At 62.3% G+C, this 17,065-nt stretch overlaps 1 protein-coding gene across 1 annotated transcript; it reads right to left on the bottom strand.

The window, feature by feature from the left end:
• Window positions 1-578: 578 nt before the first annotated feature.
• On the bottom strand, window positions 579-14,784 carry FADS3 (fatty acid desaturase 3). Its single transcript, XM_019414641.2, has 12 exons — window positions 14,375-14,784; window positions 6,641-6,751; window positions 5,890-6,087; window positions 5,426-5,527; window positions 5,184-5,306; window positions 4,814-4,874; window positions 4,202-4,278; window positions 3,658-3,755; window positions 3,161-3,257; window positions 2,986-3,065; window positions 2,644-2,769; window positions 579-1,478 (listed from the first exon to the last, which is right to left on the bottom strand). The coding sequence occupies exons 1-12, from the start codon at window positions 14,579-14,581 to the stop codon at window positions 1,427-1,429; spliced, it is 1,332 nt and encodes a 443-aa protein (XP_019270186.1). The 5' UTR covers window positions 14,582-14,784; the 3' UTR covers window positions 579-1,426.
• Window positions 14,785-17,065: the final 2,281 nt, after the last annotated feature.

Here is a 17,065-nt window from a genome sequence, read left to right as displayed (position 1 = left end):
GTGGGGACTGCTGCCCTCAGGTCTGTCCCTCCGAGCCACTGCAGGAAATGCCGCGATTGTACAGGAGATGGAGGGAATGCCATCCCGGGGCCCGCATGGCACCGCTCAGACAGCCACGGGCTTGTCCCAGGTCAGGGCAGGTGGGGCCCCAGGGTGTAGGGCTTTGTGCATAAAACTTTTTACATTTCAGAGGCCTGTTGCCAAGCCCTATGCAAAGAGCCTTCCATACAGCATCCCTTTTACCTTCCGTCACCCTCGGGGATCATACTACCGCTCAGAGAGGTTGAATAACTTCCACAAGGTCACACAGCTCTGAGTCCAGGCAGAGGTGGGACTAGTCCCCTGGTTTACGGAGGAGAGGAGGGTGGGAGCTGCATGGGGTGTGGATCAGGGTGGGGCCGGGCAGTCCTGGGAAAAGACTGGACGAGACCCCCAGCACGTGTGCCCCTTCCACCTCCCCGAAGAGAACCCAGTCCAGGGCAATGGGGGCCTTGACAAAGCGAGGGGCAATCCTGTGGCTGGTGGGGAGGACTCCCCGTTCCCACTCCAGAAAAGGCCTCAGAGAAAACCTAGCTAGCTCAGCACTTTGTTTTCTTTAAGCTGCTTCCAGCAGGCAAGCACCGGGTCCCAGGGAGGCATGGGAGAAACCCAGGGTCCCCTCCTGTGGGCCACTGAACACAGTCAAGCTGCACCCCTGCCAGCATGATGCTGGGTGCAAATGCTAAGACTGGCAGGTGGCCCTCGGAAGCTCCGGGAGACCAGTGCAGGGCGGGGCGGGGGGACATCCTGGCTTCCCCTTCCTGTGCTGGGTGGGGGGGGGGGGGCGCCTGCAGATGTGGCCTGAGCCCTGGTCTGCCGGACCGGCTCCTGTCCCACCTTGCAGAGGACCAAAGCGAGTGAACCCAACGTGACGGCCACAGGTTGCTGGTGAGTCGGTGAAAGGACAGGAAGGGAGGGACCGTCACAGAGACCCGAGCCTGGGCCAGCTGCCAGCTTCCCGACCCAGGGCCACCAGTCTCTCCCCCTGCCCCCCTGCCCCCCCAGCACCCTGATGGCCCAAGTGGCCTAAACTCCTCTCAGGAAGCCCCGCTCCAAGATTCTTGCAGATTCAATACTCCACCGTTTTTCTGTGTTTGTTTTTATATAAAAATAACCGTTTTCCCTAAATTTTTGCTCTAGGAAAACATGCCATGCTGTGTGGCTTTATGTACTATCCCCCTAGCCCTGGTCCTGTTTGGCCAAGAGCCATGGCCTTAGGGCTGCCAAGCAGACAGGTGAGGGGGGTGGTGAGGTGAGGACAGCAGATCCAGAAGGGTGGGCAGGGCCCCCTAGGCCAGGTGGAGGGTGGGGTGCGGGTGGGGGTGGGGCGGAGTGGTCAAGCCTGCCTGGGCCGGCTTGGTGGTCGCTGGGGCCCTGGGTGCCGCCTTCACTGGTGGAGGTAGGCTTCCAGCCAGATGTCGCCAGACTTCTTCAGGGACCTAGGAGGCAGAGGTGGGGTGGGTGTCTTCTCTCACCCCTCCCCCAAGACAGTCCTCCGCGCGTCCCATTCCCCTGGGCCAGGCAGCTGGGGTGGGGGAGCAGAAGGGGAGACTCGGGGAGGGGGCTACACTCTCATCAACTGGAGTAGAATCTAGACCTCGGGTCGGGGGAGACCAAGGCCGGGCAGCAGTCAGCACGGGCCTGTCCCTCTCTCTTTGGTCTCCTTCTGCGAGGCCCTGCGACCCTGGAGCCCGTGTGTAAGGCACAGAGGCTGCCCACCAGGAGCCCGATGACAGGCAGAGGAGCCAGAAATATCAACCACTCGCCAGGAACCCCTGAGCCAGGTGTTCTAATGGGACCCTGCCCAGTGGCAGGGGCTCGGACGACGGGGCTTGGAAGGGTCATGAAGGGGAAGCAGCAAGAGTTCAAACACCAGCCTAGAAGGAAGGGCCTGCAAGCAAAGGGAACAGCATGTGCAGAGCGCAGAGGTGGAAGAGCTCTGGCTGGGGGAATCTGCCCTCTGCTCCCCACTGCCAAGGCCACCTCCATTGTCCCTCACCCAGACGGCTACAGGGACCCCTGCACTGCTTCTTGCTTCAAATCGAGCCCCATCGGTGCACTCCCGGTCAGGGCATCCAGGTCCCGCGTGTCCCTCCTCCACTCACACCAGCACACGCCTGCCTCACGGCCTTTGCACGGCTGTTCCCGTGCCCCAGATGCTCTTCCCCCCGATGTCACCACTGCCAACTCTCTGCCCTCCTCCCTGTCTCTGCTTACATGTGACCTTCTCGACCTACCTTGCCACCCTACTGAAACTCACAAGTCCCCTCTCCTGCTCCTACTCTTAGGTTTTATGGTTCCATTTCGCCAAAGCATACCTTCTCTTCCCACAGTTTCTGTAATTTACTTAGTTTAACTGGTTTCCAGATCTGCTAGGCAGGGATCTCGGCCGGTTTTGCTCACTGATGTTATCTATAGCCCTCAGGACAGGGTCTGGGCCCATGGCAGATGCTGCCCTAAACCCCGGCAGTGTGAAAGAGCCCTGGGAAGGGAGGGCAGGCACAGGCTGAGGACCGAAAGGTGGATCAGACGGGCCTTGAATGCCAGCTCTTGGGCTCAGAGAGCCAGGTACCCAGGAAGGGGCGCTGAGCGGGGGATCCTTACCCAACGATGTCCACCAGGGCGGTGAGAAAGGGCTTCACCTCGTAGTTGAGGCCGTGCTTGGCACACAGCGCCTTGACCAGTGGGGCCACCCTACGGTAGTTGTGCCTTGGCATCGTGGGGAAGAGGCTGGTGGGGAGAGCGTGTGCTGGCACCTGAGGTGACGGGTGACGGAGGGGGCCCCCACCCCACCCATCGCCACCCAGGCCCCTCCCCGCCGTTCACCACCTCTCCCCAGCCTCCAGGGAGTCCAGGGCTTATGTCCCGGCCTCCCTGGGGAAAGACTAGACACAGGGGCCCCTCATCAGCTCCTGGGCTCAGGACTCACTCCCACCCCACACTCACTGGTGCTCGATCTGGAAGTTGAGGTGCCCGCTGAACCAGTCGATGAAGAGCGAAGGCTCCACATTGCAGGTGGCTGCCAGCTGGCGGAGGTGGGCGGGGCACAGGTGAGAGAGGTGGGCGTGGGGCCCCCACCCCCCTCACTGGGTCCCTGCCCGGGCCCACCCCTGCTGCCCACCTGAGAGCTGGCCCAGTCCCGGTGCTTCTCGTGGCCGATCTCCTTGGGGATGTGGTTCATCTGCGTGATCCACACGAACCAGTGGCTCTCCAGGACCCTGTGAGGGGAGCTCAGGCACTGCCCATGTCCAGCTCACCCCCTGCACCAGACCCGGGCCTTGGCTTCCTCGTCTGCACCACGGGATCACGGGGCCCCTTTCCCAGTGGTGTTTAAAGAGGCTGAGCAAAGCAGGGTCCATTGCCAGGCAGAGCTCGGAGCAGCCCTGCTCATGAGGGCGGACATCCATGGGGCTGCTTACAAGCCAGGCCACTTCCTGCAGACCCACTGTCCCTGGGGTCCTGTCACTCGTGTTTCCCAACAACCCAGGGAGGCTGCACTGCTGTCCCCATCCTGCAGATGGGGAAATGGAGGCTCTGACACTGGAGGGCTGTGGTCAGGGTCCCCTGCTGCCTGTGTGTGGCCTCCCCACCTCGCTGCCATCCCGAATCTGGCCATACCTGACAGCGACGAAGAGGAGCAGCGCCCCAGGAACGCCGTAGAAGGGGATGTAGCACAGGAAGAAGCGGGAGTAGAAGCTGGCAGCCCAGAGTAAGTCCTGCAGAGGAGGGTGGAGGAGGGCAGAGGCCCCCGAGGCAGCCGGGAAAGGGAGCCGGGGTCATCCACCCCTTCTGCCTGATGTGCCTCGGAGCCCCGGACGGGTCACTACCCCTCTCTGGGCCTCTGTCTTCTCAGCTACGTAAAGGGACAGGATCCTTGCCCTGCTGGCCTCATGGAGGAGTGTGCAATGGGGGAACCCCTCCCCGGGGACAAGCGCCTGGCAGAGCCGGCCCAGGGGACCCCCACCCCGAGGGAGGGCACCCCGACCGGGAGAGCACCGCGCGCCTCGCGCACACTCGCACAAGTACACACGCATCACAGCGGCACGCGCGCGCACATGCGTGTGCACCCGTCTGCATCCGCGGACGGGGCCGCCCCCTTGTGCCCCACGTCCCGCCACCACAACGGCGTCCCCTGGGGGGCCTGCGCAGAGCCCCCACTCACCATCCACCGCATGCACACCAGCATGTACGCCAGATTCTCCACTTCAAAGTTCACCAGGGTGAGCAGCGGTGGGCCGACTGCGAGGGGCACAGGAGGGCTCAGGAGCAGGGCAGGGGTGCCAGGCAGGCCAGGCCGAGGGAGTCAGGGAGCGGGGCGGCGCTGACATCCCGGGAACGCCTGTGGGGCCTGGTGCCGGTCCCGTCCAGCCGGCTGACCCTGCGTCACCCACGTGGCCTCGGCCACCCATCTTCCCTTGGCCTCTGAGCCTCCCCGGGCTGGCCCTCGCCCCACCGCCTCCGTGTTCCTCCTGAGGAGGCCAGCCTCCCACGTCCCCTTAAATCTTCATCCTGGCCACCCCGACAACCCCCCCCCCCCCGCCCCGGGGCCCTAGGGCTCCAGGCCACTCTGGCGTGCGTGCAGGAAGGAATCCTGAAAACCCCGGGGCAGGGCCGGGGGCCAGCAGGGCAGGGGCTGGGAGAGGTGTGCCGGCGCCATAATGAGGGGGTTTGAACAGGTCCGCCCCTGGCCCGGGAGGGGGTGGAAGCAGGCAGGGGCAGACAGGTCCTGGCTCCAGCTGTGCCCCCACCCCCGGGAGGACCGAGGGACACTCACTCAGGAAAAAGTACAGATGCTGATGGTTGTAGGGCAAGTATCTGCGCTTCTTCCTGCCGTACTGCAGAGGAGACAGCCAGGGCTGGGGTCAGGGGGCAAGGGCAACCCTGGGTCCTAGCAGTTGGGCCCTTCACCCCCGGCAGGCTGGGAGGTGGGGCAGGGGTGCCCTTCGGGTAGGGACTCAGCGTGGAGTGACAGTGGGGGGGCTCCGTCAGGGGCTCGGTCACAGTGACTCAGTGGCTACCGCAGATGGGAAAATGGAGGCTCTGACGACGGAGGGCTGTGGCCAGGGTCCCCTGCCGCCTGCCTGTGACCTCTCCGCCTCCCTGCCTGAGGCCCAGACGAGTGAGTCCACATCCTTCCCACACACCTCGACCGACGACTCCCCCAGGAGGAAGACGGGCGCTACGGTCACATCCGGGTCTTTGTGGAAGATGTTGGGCTTGGCGTGGTGCTGGAAATGGCGGAAGTTCCACCAGTGGGCAGAGAAGCCCTACAGGGGACAAGGGGGGGCTCTGAGGGCGGGGGCCAGGTGCCTGACCGCGTGGGTGGACCCGGCGGGGCACCCCCAGCTCAGCCCCACGGCTGCCCACCACCCACCCCCACCCTCACCTTCAGCTGTCCCATCACAAACTGCTGGGCCAGGTGGTTCCACTGGGACTTCCGGAAGACGGAGATATGGCCCAGGTCATGCTGCAGACACCAACACTGAGCCTGGGAGGGGAGCAGGGTCAGGAGCCGGTGGGAAGGGGCCCCAGGGTGCCCTCCCCGCTCACAGGACGCGGCCGCCGCTCATGCTACATCTTAAGACCCTGTGGGCCAACTTCCTCTTTTAACAGATGAGGGCAACTGAGTCTCGGGAGGTCTACGGGCTTGCCAGTCCGTCACGGAGACTTCTGGTTCCCTGCCCTGAGCTTCCACGGCTCATTTAAAATGCAGCTTGACCTACAGATAGAGCCGTCACGGGGCCTCTGGCCGGTCATTCATACTCAGCAGGTATGTCCAGAGTGTCCCCACGGGCCGGGCCCCACGTCTACTGGGCAGTTCGGGTGGCGGCAAAAGAATGCTGGAGTCACCTGGGAGGTGGCCAGGACAAGGGCGGCGAGGGTGCTGGGCACCCAGCCCGGGCCGAGGAGGTAGATGGTGAGCCAGGCGAGCACCTCCATGGCCAGGATGTGGCCCAGCAAGAGAGCGAAGAAGGCGGGCTTGGCCTCAAACAACTTCATGTCCTCAGCTGCCTGGCGCAGGGCTCGGAAGTCCTCAACCAGCTGGGCCTGCCACGGCCGAATGGCTGGTCAGCTATGGAAGCCGCCCTCCCCTCCCCCCCTCCCCCCGGGAGCCCCCAACAGCGACCCACGCTGCAGCCACTCCCAGTGTCAGGCCCAAGGGGTACAGCCCAAGAGATGGAGGGGCGAGAGCACCGGCGTGGGGTCTGAGCTGGGGAGCCGGCTGGTGGCAGGGGCTCACCCCGCCAGAGGTGTGGGCACACAAGAAGAAGAGAAAGGCAGAGCTGGGCAAACCCTTAGAGCCCAGTGCTTCAAAACCCTCAGTGTCGATGGGGATGCCGGACCCAGAGCAGGAAGGGGCTTGCCTTCAGCAGGAAGGGAAATGGAACGTGGCAAATGCCGGCCCCGCCAGACCCGGGCCTTGGGCTCCTGCGGGCCTCCTACAGCTCTACCTTCGGCTGCTGCCCGGGAAGGGAAGGCAAACCCAGCCCAGGACCCGGGTCCCCCCCGGAGTAATGTGGATGGCGTTGCTACCGGCGATGCTCCCCGCCCCTCCAGGCCCCCGCACTGGGGGCTTAGCCTCCACCGGGGCCCCGCTCACATTCTGGGGTCCATCCTGGCTGGGCTCCTCCGGGGCCAGCTCTCCAATCAGCAGGGGCTGCAGGAACTTGCGCACGAAATTGAGGTCCTGGTGGAAGGCGTGGAAGGCATCCTGAAGGAGAGCAGACAGTCAGGTGGACGGAGGGGCAGATAGAGACGGGGTAGAAGGCAGAGCAGACAGACGGAGAAGCAGCTGGTCGTTCAGGGGTCATAAAAAGAGGGCCAAATGGGTCAGCCTTGCCCATTAGCCCTGCCTGGTCCTCCCTAGGCCCTGGGTGCCCTGCCTGGTCCTGCCCAGGGCCTGGGTGCCCTGTTGGGTCCTTTCTGGGCCCTGGGTGCCCTGCCGGGTCCTCCCTGGGCCCTGGGTGCCCTGCCTGGTCCTGCCCGGGCCCTGGGTGCCCTGCCTGGTCCTCCCCGGACCCTGGGTACACTGTTGGGTCCTCCCTGGGCCCTGGGTGCCCTGCCGGGTCCTCCCCAGGCCCTGGATGCCCTGCCAGATCCTCCTCAGGCCCTGGGTGCCCCAGGCCCCAGCTGCTTCTCCCAGCACAGGGCACCCTTCTCCAAAAATCAGTCCAGGGCCACACAGACTGGGTTCTCAGGTTTGCAAGGAAGATACACAGTTCAACTCATTTGATTTTAAAAGCAGACGTGGAAACGATGGGTTTTACAAAAAAAAAAAAAAAAAAAAAAAAAAATCAAATAAATATGGAACATTCCTGTGATTCTCTGGAACAGCTGGGGGTGGGGATGGGGTGCAATGCAACAGGGGTTGGAAAGTCGAGAAAGACAAAGCGCTGGGGTCAGGGACCAGTTAGGAAGTGGCCCAGGCAGCACTGGAGTGTGAGCCAACTCGGATTGCCCCGCCGGGCTCCCTCAGTCTCTCTAATCCGGTCCTGGTGTGCCTGGCTCGTTACTGTTCCCAGCTCTTCAATGGGTCTTTCTCCCTGGACTCTCTCCGAAGGGACTAGTCATCCAGCTGCCCGAACTGTAGAAACACCACGGGGTGGGTGTCCCCTGGGCCTTGGGAAGGTGACTGCGTGCGACCAAAGGAGGCACCTTGGACCAAGGCTGACAACAGGGGCCTCCCGTCGTTCTCTTGCTAGGGAGCCTACCAGAAGCTGGGCCCCTACACTCACTACCGGGACTTCCCCACAGTCCTGGGAGGAGGAAGCACTTTAGGCCCCTCCGGGCCCCCACCCCCCACCCCCCACGCAGAGGCACCACCTGCAAGATCCACCTGAGCGGTCCCCTTTCCTGTTGTCTGCTCTCTTGCTGGCCCAGGGCAGCCCAGAGAGCTGGGGGGCTGGGAGGGTGCTGTTTCTGGAACAACCTAGACTCCCTCCCTGAGCTCCTAAGAGGGGAGGGGGGCTGTGTACTACCGATCTCCCCGCCTCTCTGGGATGACCTTGATGGAGGGGCAGGACATTTGGGAGTGAGAAAGTGTGGGGGAGGCTGGCCCCCACCCCAGGAAGCTGCTGACGGGGTGGGGGGGTACCCCAGGCTCCTGGGGAGCTGGGAGGGAAGGCCGCTCTGGGGCTGGCTGGGCTGACCCCACCCGCTGCGACCTTGAGCGAGTCGACCCTCCAGCTTGGGACTAGACAAAAGAGGGCAAGACTCCGGGGCCTTTCTGGCTCTGGACTTCAGAGCAGTAACTTTTTTTTTTTTTTTTTTTTTTTTTTTGCCCCTTAATTCACCGCTTTCACCCTTTTTAAGTGTGCAGTTTAACGGCACTGAGTGTGCTCACATTGCTGGCCATCCATCACCACCGTCCACTTCTAGAACTTTCTTACCTTCCCCAACTAAAACTCTTGTCTTCATGAACCACCAACCCCCCACCCCCACCCCAGCCCCTGTTAGCCACCACTCACTCTGCTGTCTCTACGAATTGGACCACTGGAGGGACCCCTGATAAGAGGAATCAAACAGATTTGTCCTTTTTTATGCCAGACTAACATGTCACTCAGCATAACGTCTTCAAGCCTCACCCCTATTGTAGCAGGTGTCAGAATTTCCTTCCTTTTTAAGGCTGATGAGCAGGCGCTGGGGAGTTTCCGCTGAAACTCCCTCGTGGCACATGGGGCCCACGCGTGCCTACTGTGGCCACGGCCCCAGGATTTCTTCCTTCCTCTTCCAGTCCTTCTCTCCCAGCCCTTCTTCCCTCTGTGTCTTCTGGGACCACCCTAGCGCCCAGCAGATCTCCGGGGGGGTCCAGGGCCAACTTCCTGGATGCTTCTCCCTGGGTCCTGATTCACCCAGGCCAGGCCTGGAGAAGCGCTGATGGACAGGGCCACCCGAGGGCCCTCCAGCCAGGTCTATCCCCTGGTGTGGCAAGGGGAGGTGTGAGCCCCGGAAGGGCTGGCGGGAAAACCCCAGAGCTCGCAGACCAGGCTCCGGCTGATGGGAGGGGATGGGCGGGGCTGTGGCGGGTCCTTGGGAAGCAGGTGGGCACCACTGACCCTATCGCGTTCTCGGCACCAACAAGGTGGGTCGCCGGCCTCAGACCCAAACCCGACGCACCAGCAAATCAGCTCTTGCTGGAATACTTGCTGGGACCAACGGACCAGATCCTCTCTGGGCTACTGCTTAAGGACCCGGGGCCTGGGCAGAAGACTCAGAGAGGTTAAGCCACTTACAAAGAGCACACAGTTCCATTTGATGGCGAGTGGATCAGAACCCAGTCTGACTACAAAACTGGGCTTGTGGCCGCTCCTGGGCCAGGAGGAGGCAGTGGGTCTCCTGTGAGTGTGTGTGTGGGGGGGGGGAAGGTTGTAGTGGGGGGCCTCACCATGAAGCTGTTCATCAACCGACACAGCCAGGGACCTGGCTGTTTAGCGACTGGACTGTAGGGGACAGGAGGGTGGTCCTGGCATTTCTTGGGGCACTCACTGCAGGAGGCCCCACCCCCACCTACCCCTGGTGCACCTGGAAACATCCTCCCTATGATCCTTCCCCACCTAACAAGTGGAAGGTGGCACTCGGGGTCTCTCGCGGGGTCTGGGAAGAGAGCTGGGTGAACCCGCTGGTGGCAGTGACAGGCTACGGTCACAGAGCGTCCTCAGAGCCTGGCAGGGCAGGGGCTGGACAGCAGGTGTGAGTGAGTGGACACGAGCCAACCATCCACAGCCAACAAGGCAGGGATATGAACCAGTTTCCTGGAACAGAGGCTCGGAGTGGCAGGGGCATCTGCCCAGGTCAGAGCTTGTCATGACAGAGTCGGGATGCGAACCCAAGCAGCTCTGTGATGTCCACGCCCTGCCAGCCCCGCCTCGGTCCCTGGAAAGCTCATAGTGGCTCCTGCCCTGCCCCCATAGCCCGACACGAGCCCCAAATAGCAGCCAGTTGAGGGGCGGGAGTGGGGGGCTCAGCGCCAGCCTGCTGAGAAGGGAACGTGAACAGCTACTTATGAGCCACAGACAAGATCGCACTCTCCTCCACTCAGTATTTTCGCATTAGTAAATCAGAAACCGCCCGTGCCCATCTCGTGAGGCTGCGGGGAGGACTGAGTCAGTGCAGGTAAAAGTACACTTAGAAGGGCCCGGCGTCCAGCTCTGGCCGAGGCCCCGCTGGCCTGATGCGCCCTTGTCCCGAGTCCACTCAGACTTAGTGGCCTTGGAGGGTGGGCCTGTAGGCGTGAGGGAGGAGAGCGGGGTCCACCCTGCCGGTCGGGCCCTGGCCAGCCTGAGGAGGAACAGACTGGGGAACGGACTGGGGAACAGACACACGGGATGGGGAACATTTCTGGTCACTCCCCCAAAGAATCGGGAATGTTCCAGCTCAGGAAGGGAATGGAGCGGGGCTGTGGGCGGGGGTGGGGGGGTGGGGGTGGGGCGCTCAGGAGGTCTGGGTCTGTCCTTGCTGCCTCCTTAAGCCTTTGTGGAGGAGGCAGCGGTGGGTTGTGAGGATGGGGAGTAGGGGGGTAAGCGTCAAGGGACACCCCAGGAATCCCGCCGCCCCTCCCTCTCGCAGGTGGAAGATGCAGGAGACCCTCGTGCCCAGCACTCATGCTCTTTACCATCCCCTCCCCACATCATTCCTCATCAGAGCCAGCGGAAAAGCACTATCAGTGCATCGTTTTGCAGATGAGGACACTGAGGCACAGCTCCGAACGCGACGCGTCCAACTCGCACCCACGCGGGCGGGGGCAACTCAAGGACAGACCCTCCCGGGAAGCCTGGTGTGGCTGGTGACGGGCCAGCACACACAGTAGGGCTCCTCCCCCCAGCACCCTTGACTTCCCGAGTCAGCGACCCCAAAGGGGCCATACCCACGGACACTTTCTCCACTACCACTCTCCAGTTCCCTCCTCAAGCCCTGGTTCTCCCTAGCTGTTTTCTGCCATACAGAGTAGCGCTTGGGTGCCCTGGGGAGGAAAAGCAGGACTGCCAGGGTGCCCGGCCCACCTCTGTACCGCGTTCCTGCCCAGCACTCCCCCAGGGGGGGAGCTGGGCACTGTGACTACCCTGGGAAGGGGCCTGAGTGGGTGGGGACATTACAGAAACCACCTACGGAGCCCGGAGAGGTCACACTTCATGGGGAGTGGCCATCAGGCAGCAGGGTTTCCAAGGCAGCCAGCGAGGTGGGAGGAAGCCTGAGCGTGGGCTCTGGGGCCAGGTCATCTGGGTTCATGGCCAGCCCCTCTCTGAGGCCCCACCCTCACTCTGAGGCCTGGGATATGCCTCACTTCCCCCCAGCTGCTACCCAGACACAAGTCCCACCCTCCGAGCCCAAGGACCTGATGCCCTGCCTTTTGAGGGCCCCAAGAAGGTCCCTTCGCATCACCCATATTCAGCCTGTCGCAAAATGGGCGAACACTCATACCCGCTTTCTTCCAATCGGTTGTTGTCTGAATGCCACGCGATAGCCGCTCTTGCCTTCTGCCCTGGCCATGCCTGCGTTTCGGAGCCCAGGTGAATGGCCACCTCTTCTGAGTGACCTTACCTGGGAGAATCATCCCACCATCTCTTCCCTTAGCCTCCTGCCTTTCTCCAGGAAGGCTCTGTCTTCCCTAAGGATCCTTTTAAATGTTTATCAGATTCCCCTGGCTTCCCTGCTCTGCCCTCCAAAGATCCCCTTAGAATAAACCAAAGTCCCGCTTCCAAGGACACAGAAGCCCAGCCAACTCCTGTCACCTCTGGACCTCGCTGCCTGCCCCCTCCCAGCCACACCATACCCTCACTGTTCCTTGAGTACCGTCCCACTTCTGAGCTTTTGCTCTAACTTCCTCCTTGAGATGTTTTGTTCGCAGCTGTATCTTCAGAGGTTAGAGCAGAGTTTGGTGGCTAGGACCTGCTCGCTGAATATCTGCTACTGGGTTTACCGATCCAATAATTGCAGAATGAACGAATGGAAAAGCCGGTGAAGTCACAGGGTAGCGTGGGGTTAAGAAGATGGGCTATGGATTCAAATCTCAGACCCACCACTTAATTTCAATTCACTCTGCTTTTCTGAGCCTCAGTTGTCCCATCTGTAAAGTGGGAAAAACCAGTAATGTACCTGCCTCCTAGGGGTATCCTGGGGATTAAAAGAGAGTATCCATAAGTCAAGTGCTAAACCCGGAGCCTGGCACAGAGCAAGTACTCAGTACCCAGCCCTGGTATACTTCTGGTCAGCAACAGCCAGGCCTCGCCCCTCCCTGGCTGCCTCCACTAGTCTCAAGCCGCCTATGACTCTTAGAGAAACCTGGCTCGGGGCCCAGAGCACTCTCCCCAGGGTACCCAGTTTTGTATCCCAGGATGGCCACAGGCTGACTTCATGGCACAGGAACTCTGGGAATTTCCTGGCAGGAAGGCTTCTGTTGCCTGGACATGAGAACAGCTGATGGGCGGCTGGGGCTAGTGAGAGATGGCCTCAGGAACACAGCCCCGGCATGACAGCTGCCCCACCCCTACCTGCGCTCCACGGCCCGGAATGGGCGCCTGGGGGCTGGGCCTGACCACACACAGCAGTGGGCCGGTCTATAATCTGTCCATCTGTTTGCAGGACACGCGCACACTTATCAGCCAGCAACGTATACCGACCAGGAAGGACTACTCCGTGGGCAGGCCTGGGGCCACAAAGTTGAAAAGGCAGGGTCCTGCCCACAGCTGGCTCACTGTCTGGCCCAGCTCTCCCCTCTTCACAGATGAGGAAACTGAGGCTCAGAGGAGTGACACCTGCTTCAAGGTCACACAGAGTCTCCACTGGCAGAGCCAGGACCGAGCCCCAGGGAGCACACAGACTGCTTCTCTGGAAATGGGCAACAGACCTTACCGGTGATGAATCAGTGAGAAACCTGCCAGATGGAGGTCTCAGGGTCAAGAGATAAGCGTCTGATGGGGTTCCCCTGTGAGAGGCCCCCAGCACTGGCCTGGGCACCAGGCAGGAAAGAACATTGAGAAATGCCCTCCGTCAGCCTTTCCTCTCGCCTGCCTCCACTCTGCCCTTCAGCTCCGAGGTTGAAATAGGCCCGAGCACGCAGCCATAGGATCCCTCAGGGGCGGCGAGGGCACAGCCAGCTGAGGGGGAGGGGCAGCGGCACCCCAACCACCCCATACCCCGGCAGAAATGCATACGCGTCCAACCGTGCACACGAATGCGTGCAGCGCTCACGCGCATACAGACCTGTGCGTGGCCACCCACTTGTTGGCCCATAGTCGTCTTCAACTCCATGGCCACCACCCGGCCCGTGGACAAGTCTGTCAGTGTCTAGCCTTTCAGGAGGCTTCTGCCTCTAAACCCTTAGCTTCTTAGGGGGGAAGTGGGGAAGAGGGACCTTTCCCTTAGAGTCTTTGGAGACTGTCCAACCTGGAAGTCCTGGTAAACAGGACCTCCCGGGACAGGACACGCTCTTCTGCTGCCGAAAGTTCTGCCACTTAGGGATTCGTCTCCTGGAATCTTGAAGATTCCTGGTACCCAGTGTGGCCCATCTCGAATGTTCCACGGTCAAGGCAGAGCATCGTGGTCTCTCCAGACGAGGGACCGCTGGACCACGGGAAGGGGCTGGTGAGGAGGCTCCCCGCACAGGCTGCTCTACCACTGGGCTCCGGCCAGATGCTCGCACTGGACCGGGTCACAACCCTCCTTGGCAAGACACGTCTAGACATGGGCTGGGAAAGGGAAGTCGGGGTTCCCAAGGGTCAGTCTATTCCTGGGGTGACTGTGCTTCCCGAGGAGGCCCACCCAGCCTGGCTGGCAAAGTTCTCCCACGTGCAGCTGCCAGCCCAGGAGAGGTGAGTCACTGCCCCTCAAAGCAGTTTACAGCAGCTCTTGGGAAAGCCACAGACCTCTGGGCACTGCCCAAGCTTTACTGCCCAGCCCCCAGCCTCTGGTGGCACAGCCTTGCCAGTCCCCTGGGGACCCCACCCTACCCCTGGCACTCGGCAGAAGCAACCTGGCCTGGGGGACCCAGAACCGAGAGAAGCTCAGAGCAGCAGGGAGGGCTCACGCTTCGGGCCGGCTAGTCGGCCATGGCACACCCACCTCTGAGAGCCCCTCACTCCCCCTACAGCCCCGCTCCAGCCCAGCCCCCACCCCGTCCATGGCGGGGTGTGCAGGTCCTCCGCGCAGGGACGTGGCCTCCTCAGCCCACATCAGGCCCTGGCTTGTCCATCCCAATTCTGGGTCCCGGACCAGGAGATCAAGGGTCAGCGAAGAGTAGAAAGGATGCCAGAGCGTGCAAGCAGAGCGGATCGCAGTGCCCACGACCAGGCCCCAGCGAGCTCCAGGCTCCAACCCGGCCAGCGGTGGGCTTCCTTACCGTGGCGTCCTCAGCGCCGTGGTGGCCAATGAGGCGGCTGCCCCCCGGGTGCCGTTGTGCCCAGCGGCTGATGTCGTAGACGCGACGCTCGATGACCAGCCACTTGTCGCCCGGGAGGTTGTGCGGGCGGATCTGCTCCCAGCGGAAGGTGGGCAGCGGCGCCCCCGGCTGCGCGGGCCCCCGGCCGGGCTCCCCGACGTCGCCCATGGCCCCGTGCAAAAGCCCTCGGCCCCCCCGCCCCCTGCCGGTACCTTTCCGAGGTCCGACAGAGACCCCGAGGGGAGCGAGTCGCGTCCCCGGGGGCGTCCTCCGCTGCCACCCGCTCCTCCGCGGCCCCGCCCTGCCGCTGCGGCCGCCGTACGAGCGTGCGCCTGCCCGGCTCCCGGCGCAGGGAACTTTTCCCTCCCTTATAACCGCGCTGACAGCGCTCGCCTCGCCTCCTCCCCTCGCTCGGCCCCGCCGGCCCGCCCCGCGCCCGCTCCAATCCCCGCGCAGCGCCTCGGCCTCCATTGGCTGCGCGGCTCTCCGGGCCGGCGAGGGCGGCGTCTGGGGGGGCCCGCCCCGCCCGCGGGGGCCGCGGCCACCACGCCCGGCGCTGCCGGGGGTGTCGTCCGCTCCCGGCCCCGCGGGTGGGGCGGGGGACACGGGAGAGGGACGGGGACTTTACACCCTCGGCCGGCGCCGCGCGTGCCCTCGGGGCCCAGATCTGTGCCGGCGGGGCTTGGAACGACAGTCTGCGCACACGGGGTTTCGAGCCACGCGTCCTGGAACGTTAAATCCTGAGCGCACAGAGGTGGGGACGCTACCTCGAGGCGACTGTAAACAGCTTTCCACCAATCGGGGCGCCCCAGCGGCGGGGCGACGAGGCCGCCGTCGGGGCTGAGGATCGTGGCCGGGCCAACCCGCCCCACGCGGGGCCGTCTGCGGGGGCCGTTGGAACTGCAGGGTTGGGATCCCGAAGGGTGGCCGGTGGCGTAGAAGGGGAGAAGGGGGCACCGGAGTCGGGGGCGGGGCGCTGGCATTCACGGGTGCTCTGCTGGATGGCTTGCCTGTTACAGTCCCCTTCCCCCACTTTTGGCTTAAATAAATTCAAGTCCTTTTGAGGGTGTAGGGGGCTCCCCAAATTACTTTGTGGGTTTTTTTTTTTTTTTTTGAGATAAAGACACCTGTTCCTAAAAGTGAAGCGTTCACACTCAACGTGAAATGAAATCAGGCTGAGGTTATGTGGCAGGGTAGCAGATATCAAACTTGACCGCATCAGAATCATGGGAGAGCTTGTCATGACAGGCTGCTTGGGCTCACCCGAAGAGTGGGATTCGGCAGGGCACGTTTGAGGGCAGAGAACTGCATTTGGAACGGGTTCCAAGGGTGGTGATATTGATGTGCTGGCTCAGAGAATGCACTTTGAGAACACTGAGGGTATTTCTCTGATAACTTTATTTTTTAATGTTTATTTATGTTTTGAGAGAGAGAGAGAGAGACACACACACACACACACACACACACACACACACAGAGTGTGAGTGGGGGAGGGGCAGAGAGAGAGGGAGGCACAGAATTCCAAGCAGGCTCCAGGCTCTGAGCCGTCAGCACAGAGCCTGACTCGGGGCTCGAACCCACGAACCGTGAGATCATGCCCCCAGCTGAAGTCGCACGGCTGAACCGACTGAGCCGCCTGGGTGCCCCTGATACACTAACTTTTTATCTTGGTTTCACAGTTTGTAGGATATCATGATAGCTGGAATTTGTGGGGCAGGAGGCCAGGCTGCCAAGAAAGGCTGAAGGGGCTTCTGGGTTCTCCTTGGTACCACCAGACCTCTATTCGGTTGCCAGGACAACCGGTCAGGCCTTGGGGTCACTATGGCCCTGGATGGCCTGAGCACCGACTCCTCCTTGAACCGCTTCCCTGAGCATGTGTGCGTGTTGGGGGCCGGGTGGATAGAGGTGTGTGGCTGGCGGCTGAGGTGGGAGGTGACAGCAGAACCCTACCAGGTTTGCACAGAAGCACCAGGATAGCCGAGGCAGGCTCTTAGGGGACCTGAAGCTCCCGCACCCAAATCCAGCTCCCCCCCCCCCCAGGGGCATGGCCCCCCCACCCCATCTTTAGCAGCCCTCCATGTTCCCCTGATGCTGACCCCTTCCCCCACCCCCCTGGTCTCAGCCATGTGCAAGGCAGCTGGGGGACTGGAGTGGGTTAGAACCTCCCCTTGCCCCAGCTGCCCCCAGAGAGGTGAGGAAGATGAAGGCCTGCACAGGGTCCCCAGGAGGTAAAGCAAAGACAGGGCTCGGGGCGGTGCCACCCTTCCAGCCACTTTCTCCCAGCAAGGAGAGAGAGGTCGTGGAGCTCCCCTGCCCCCTGTGGCTGTGGTCCCCTAAGGCCTGAACTGGGGGTCTCTCCCTCATAACCCAGCCAACAGCTTCCCACGTGTGATTTCTCTGCAGGCCTCGAGGCTTCCATCGGTGGCTTGACCACTCCAGGCTTCCACCCAGGGGACTTTGCAACGCTCCTAAAATCAGGGGGTCTGGGAGAGCTTGAGACTCCATTATCCCAATCCCCACACCCTCCATGTCAGGGCATCTCGAAGCCTCTCAGACCACTTGGAAAGGGAGAGGCTCCACTTGGCGTTCCTGAGCTGCCATTGGGCCACCGCCAGGCCCTGGGTTTAGGCAGGGGGAGGGGAGAACTAGCTG

Source organism: Panthera pardus, unplaced genomic scaffold (genome assembly GCF_024362965.1).
Source record: "Panthera pardus isolate Hobbes unplaced genomic scaffold, ASM2436296v1 HiC_scaffold_12, whole genome shotgun sequence".
Classification (NCBI taxonomy): domain Eukaryota; kingdom Metazoa; phylum Chordata; class Mammalia; order Carnivora; family Felidae; genus Panthera; species Panthera pardus.
The sequence above is the reverse complement of the archived record's forward strand: the minus strand, read 5'-3'. Positions and strand labels throughout refer to the sequence as shown.

Coding starts and splice junctions, on each gene's coding strand:
- FADS3 (XM_019414641.2), bottom strand. CDS start 14,581: ATGGGCGACGTCGGGGAGCCCGGCCGGGGGCCCGCGCAGCCGGGGGCG. Junction 5,528..5,889: donor TTGTCCTGGCCACCTCCCAG/GTGACTCCAGCA, acceptor CTCCCCTCCCAG/GCTCAGTGTTGGTGTCTGCA. Junction 1,479..2,643: donor GCCCTGGTGGACATCGTTGG/GTAAGGATCCCC, acceptor TCTGCCTCCTAG/GTCCCTGAAGAAGTCTGGCG.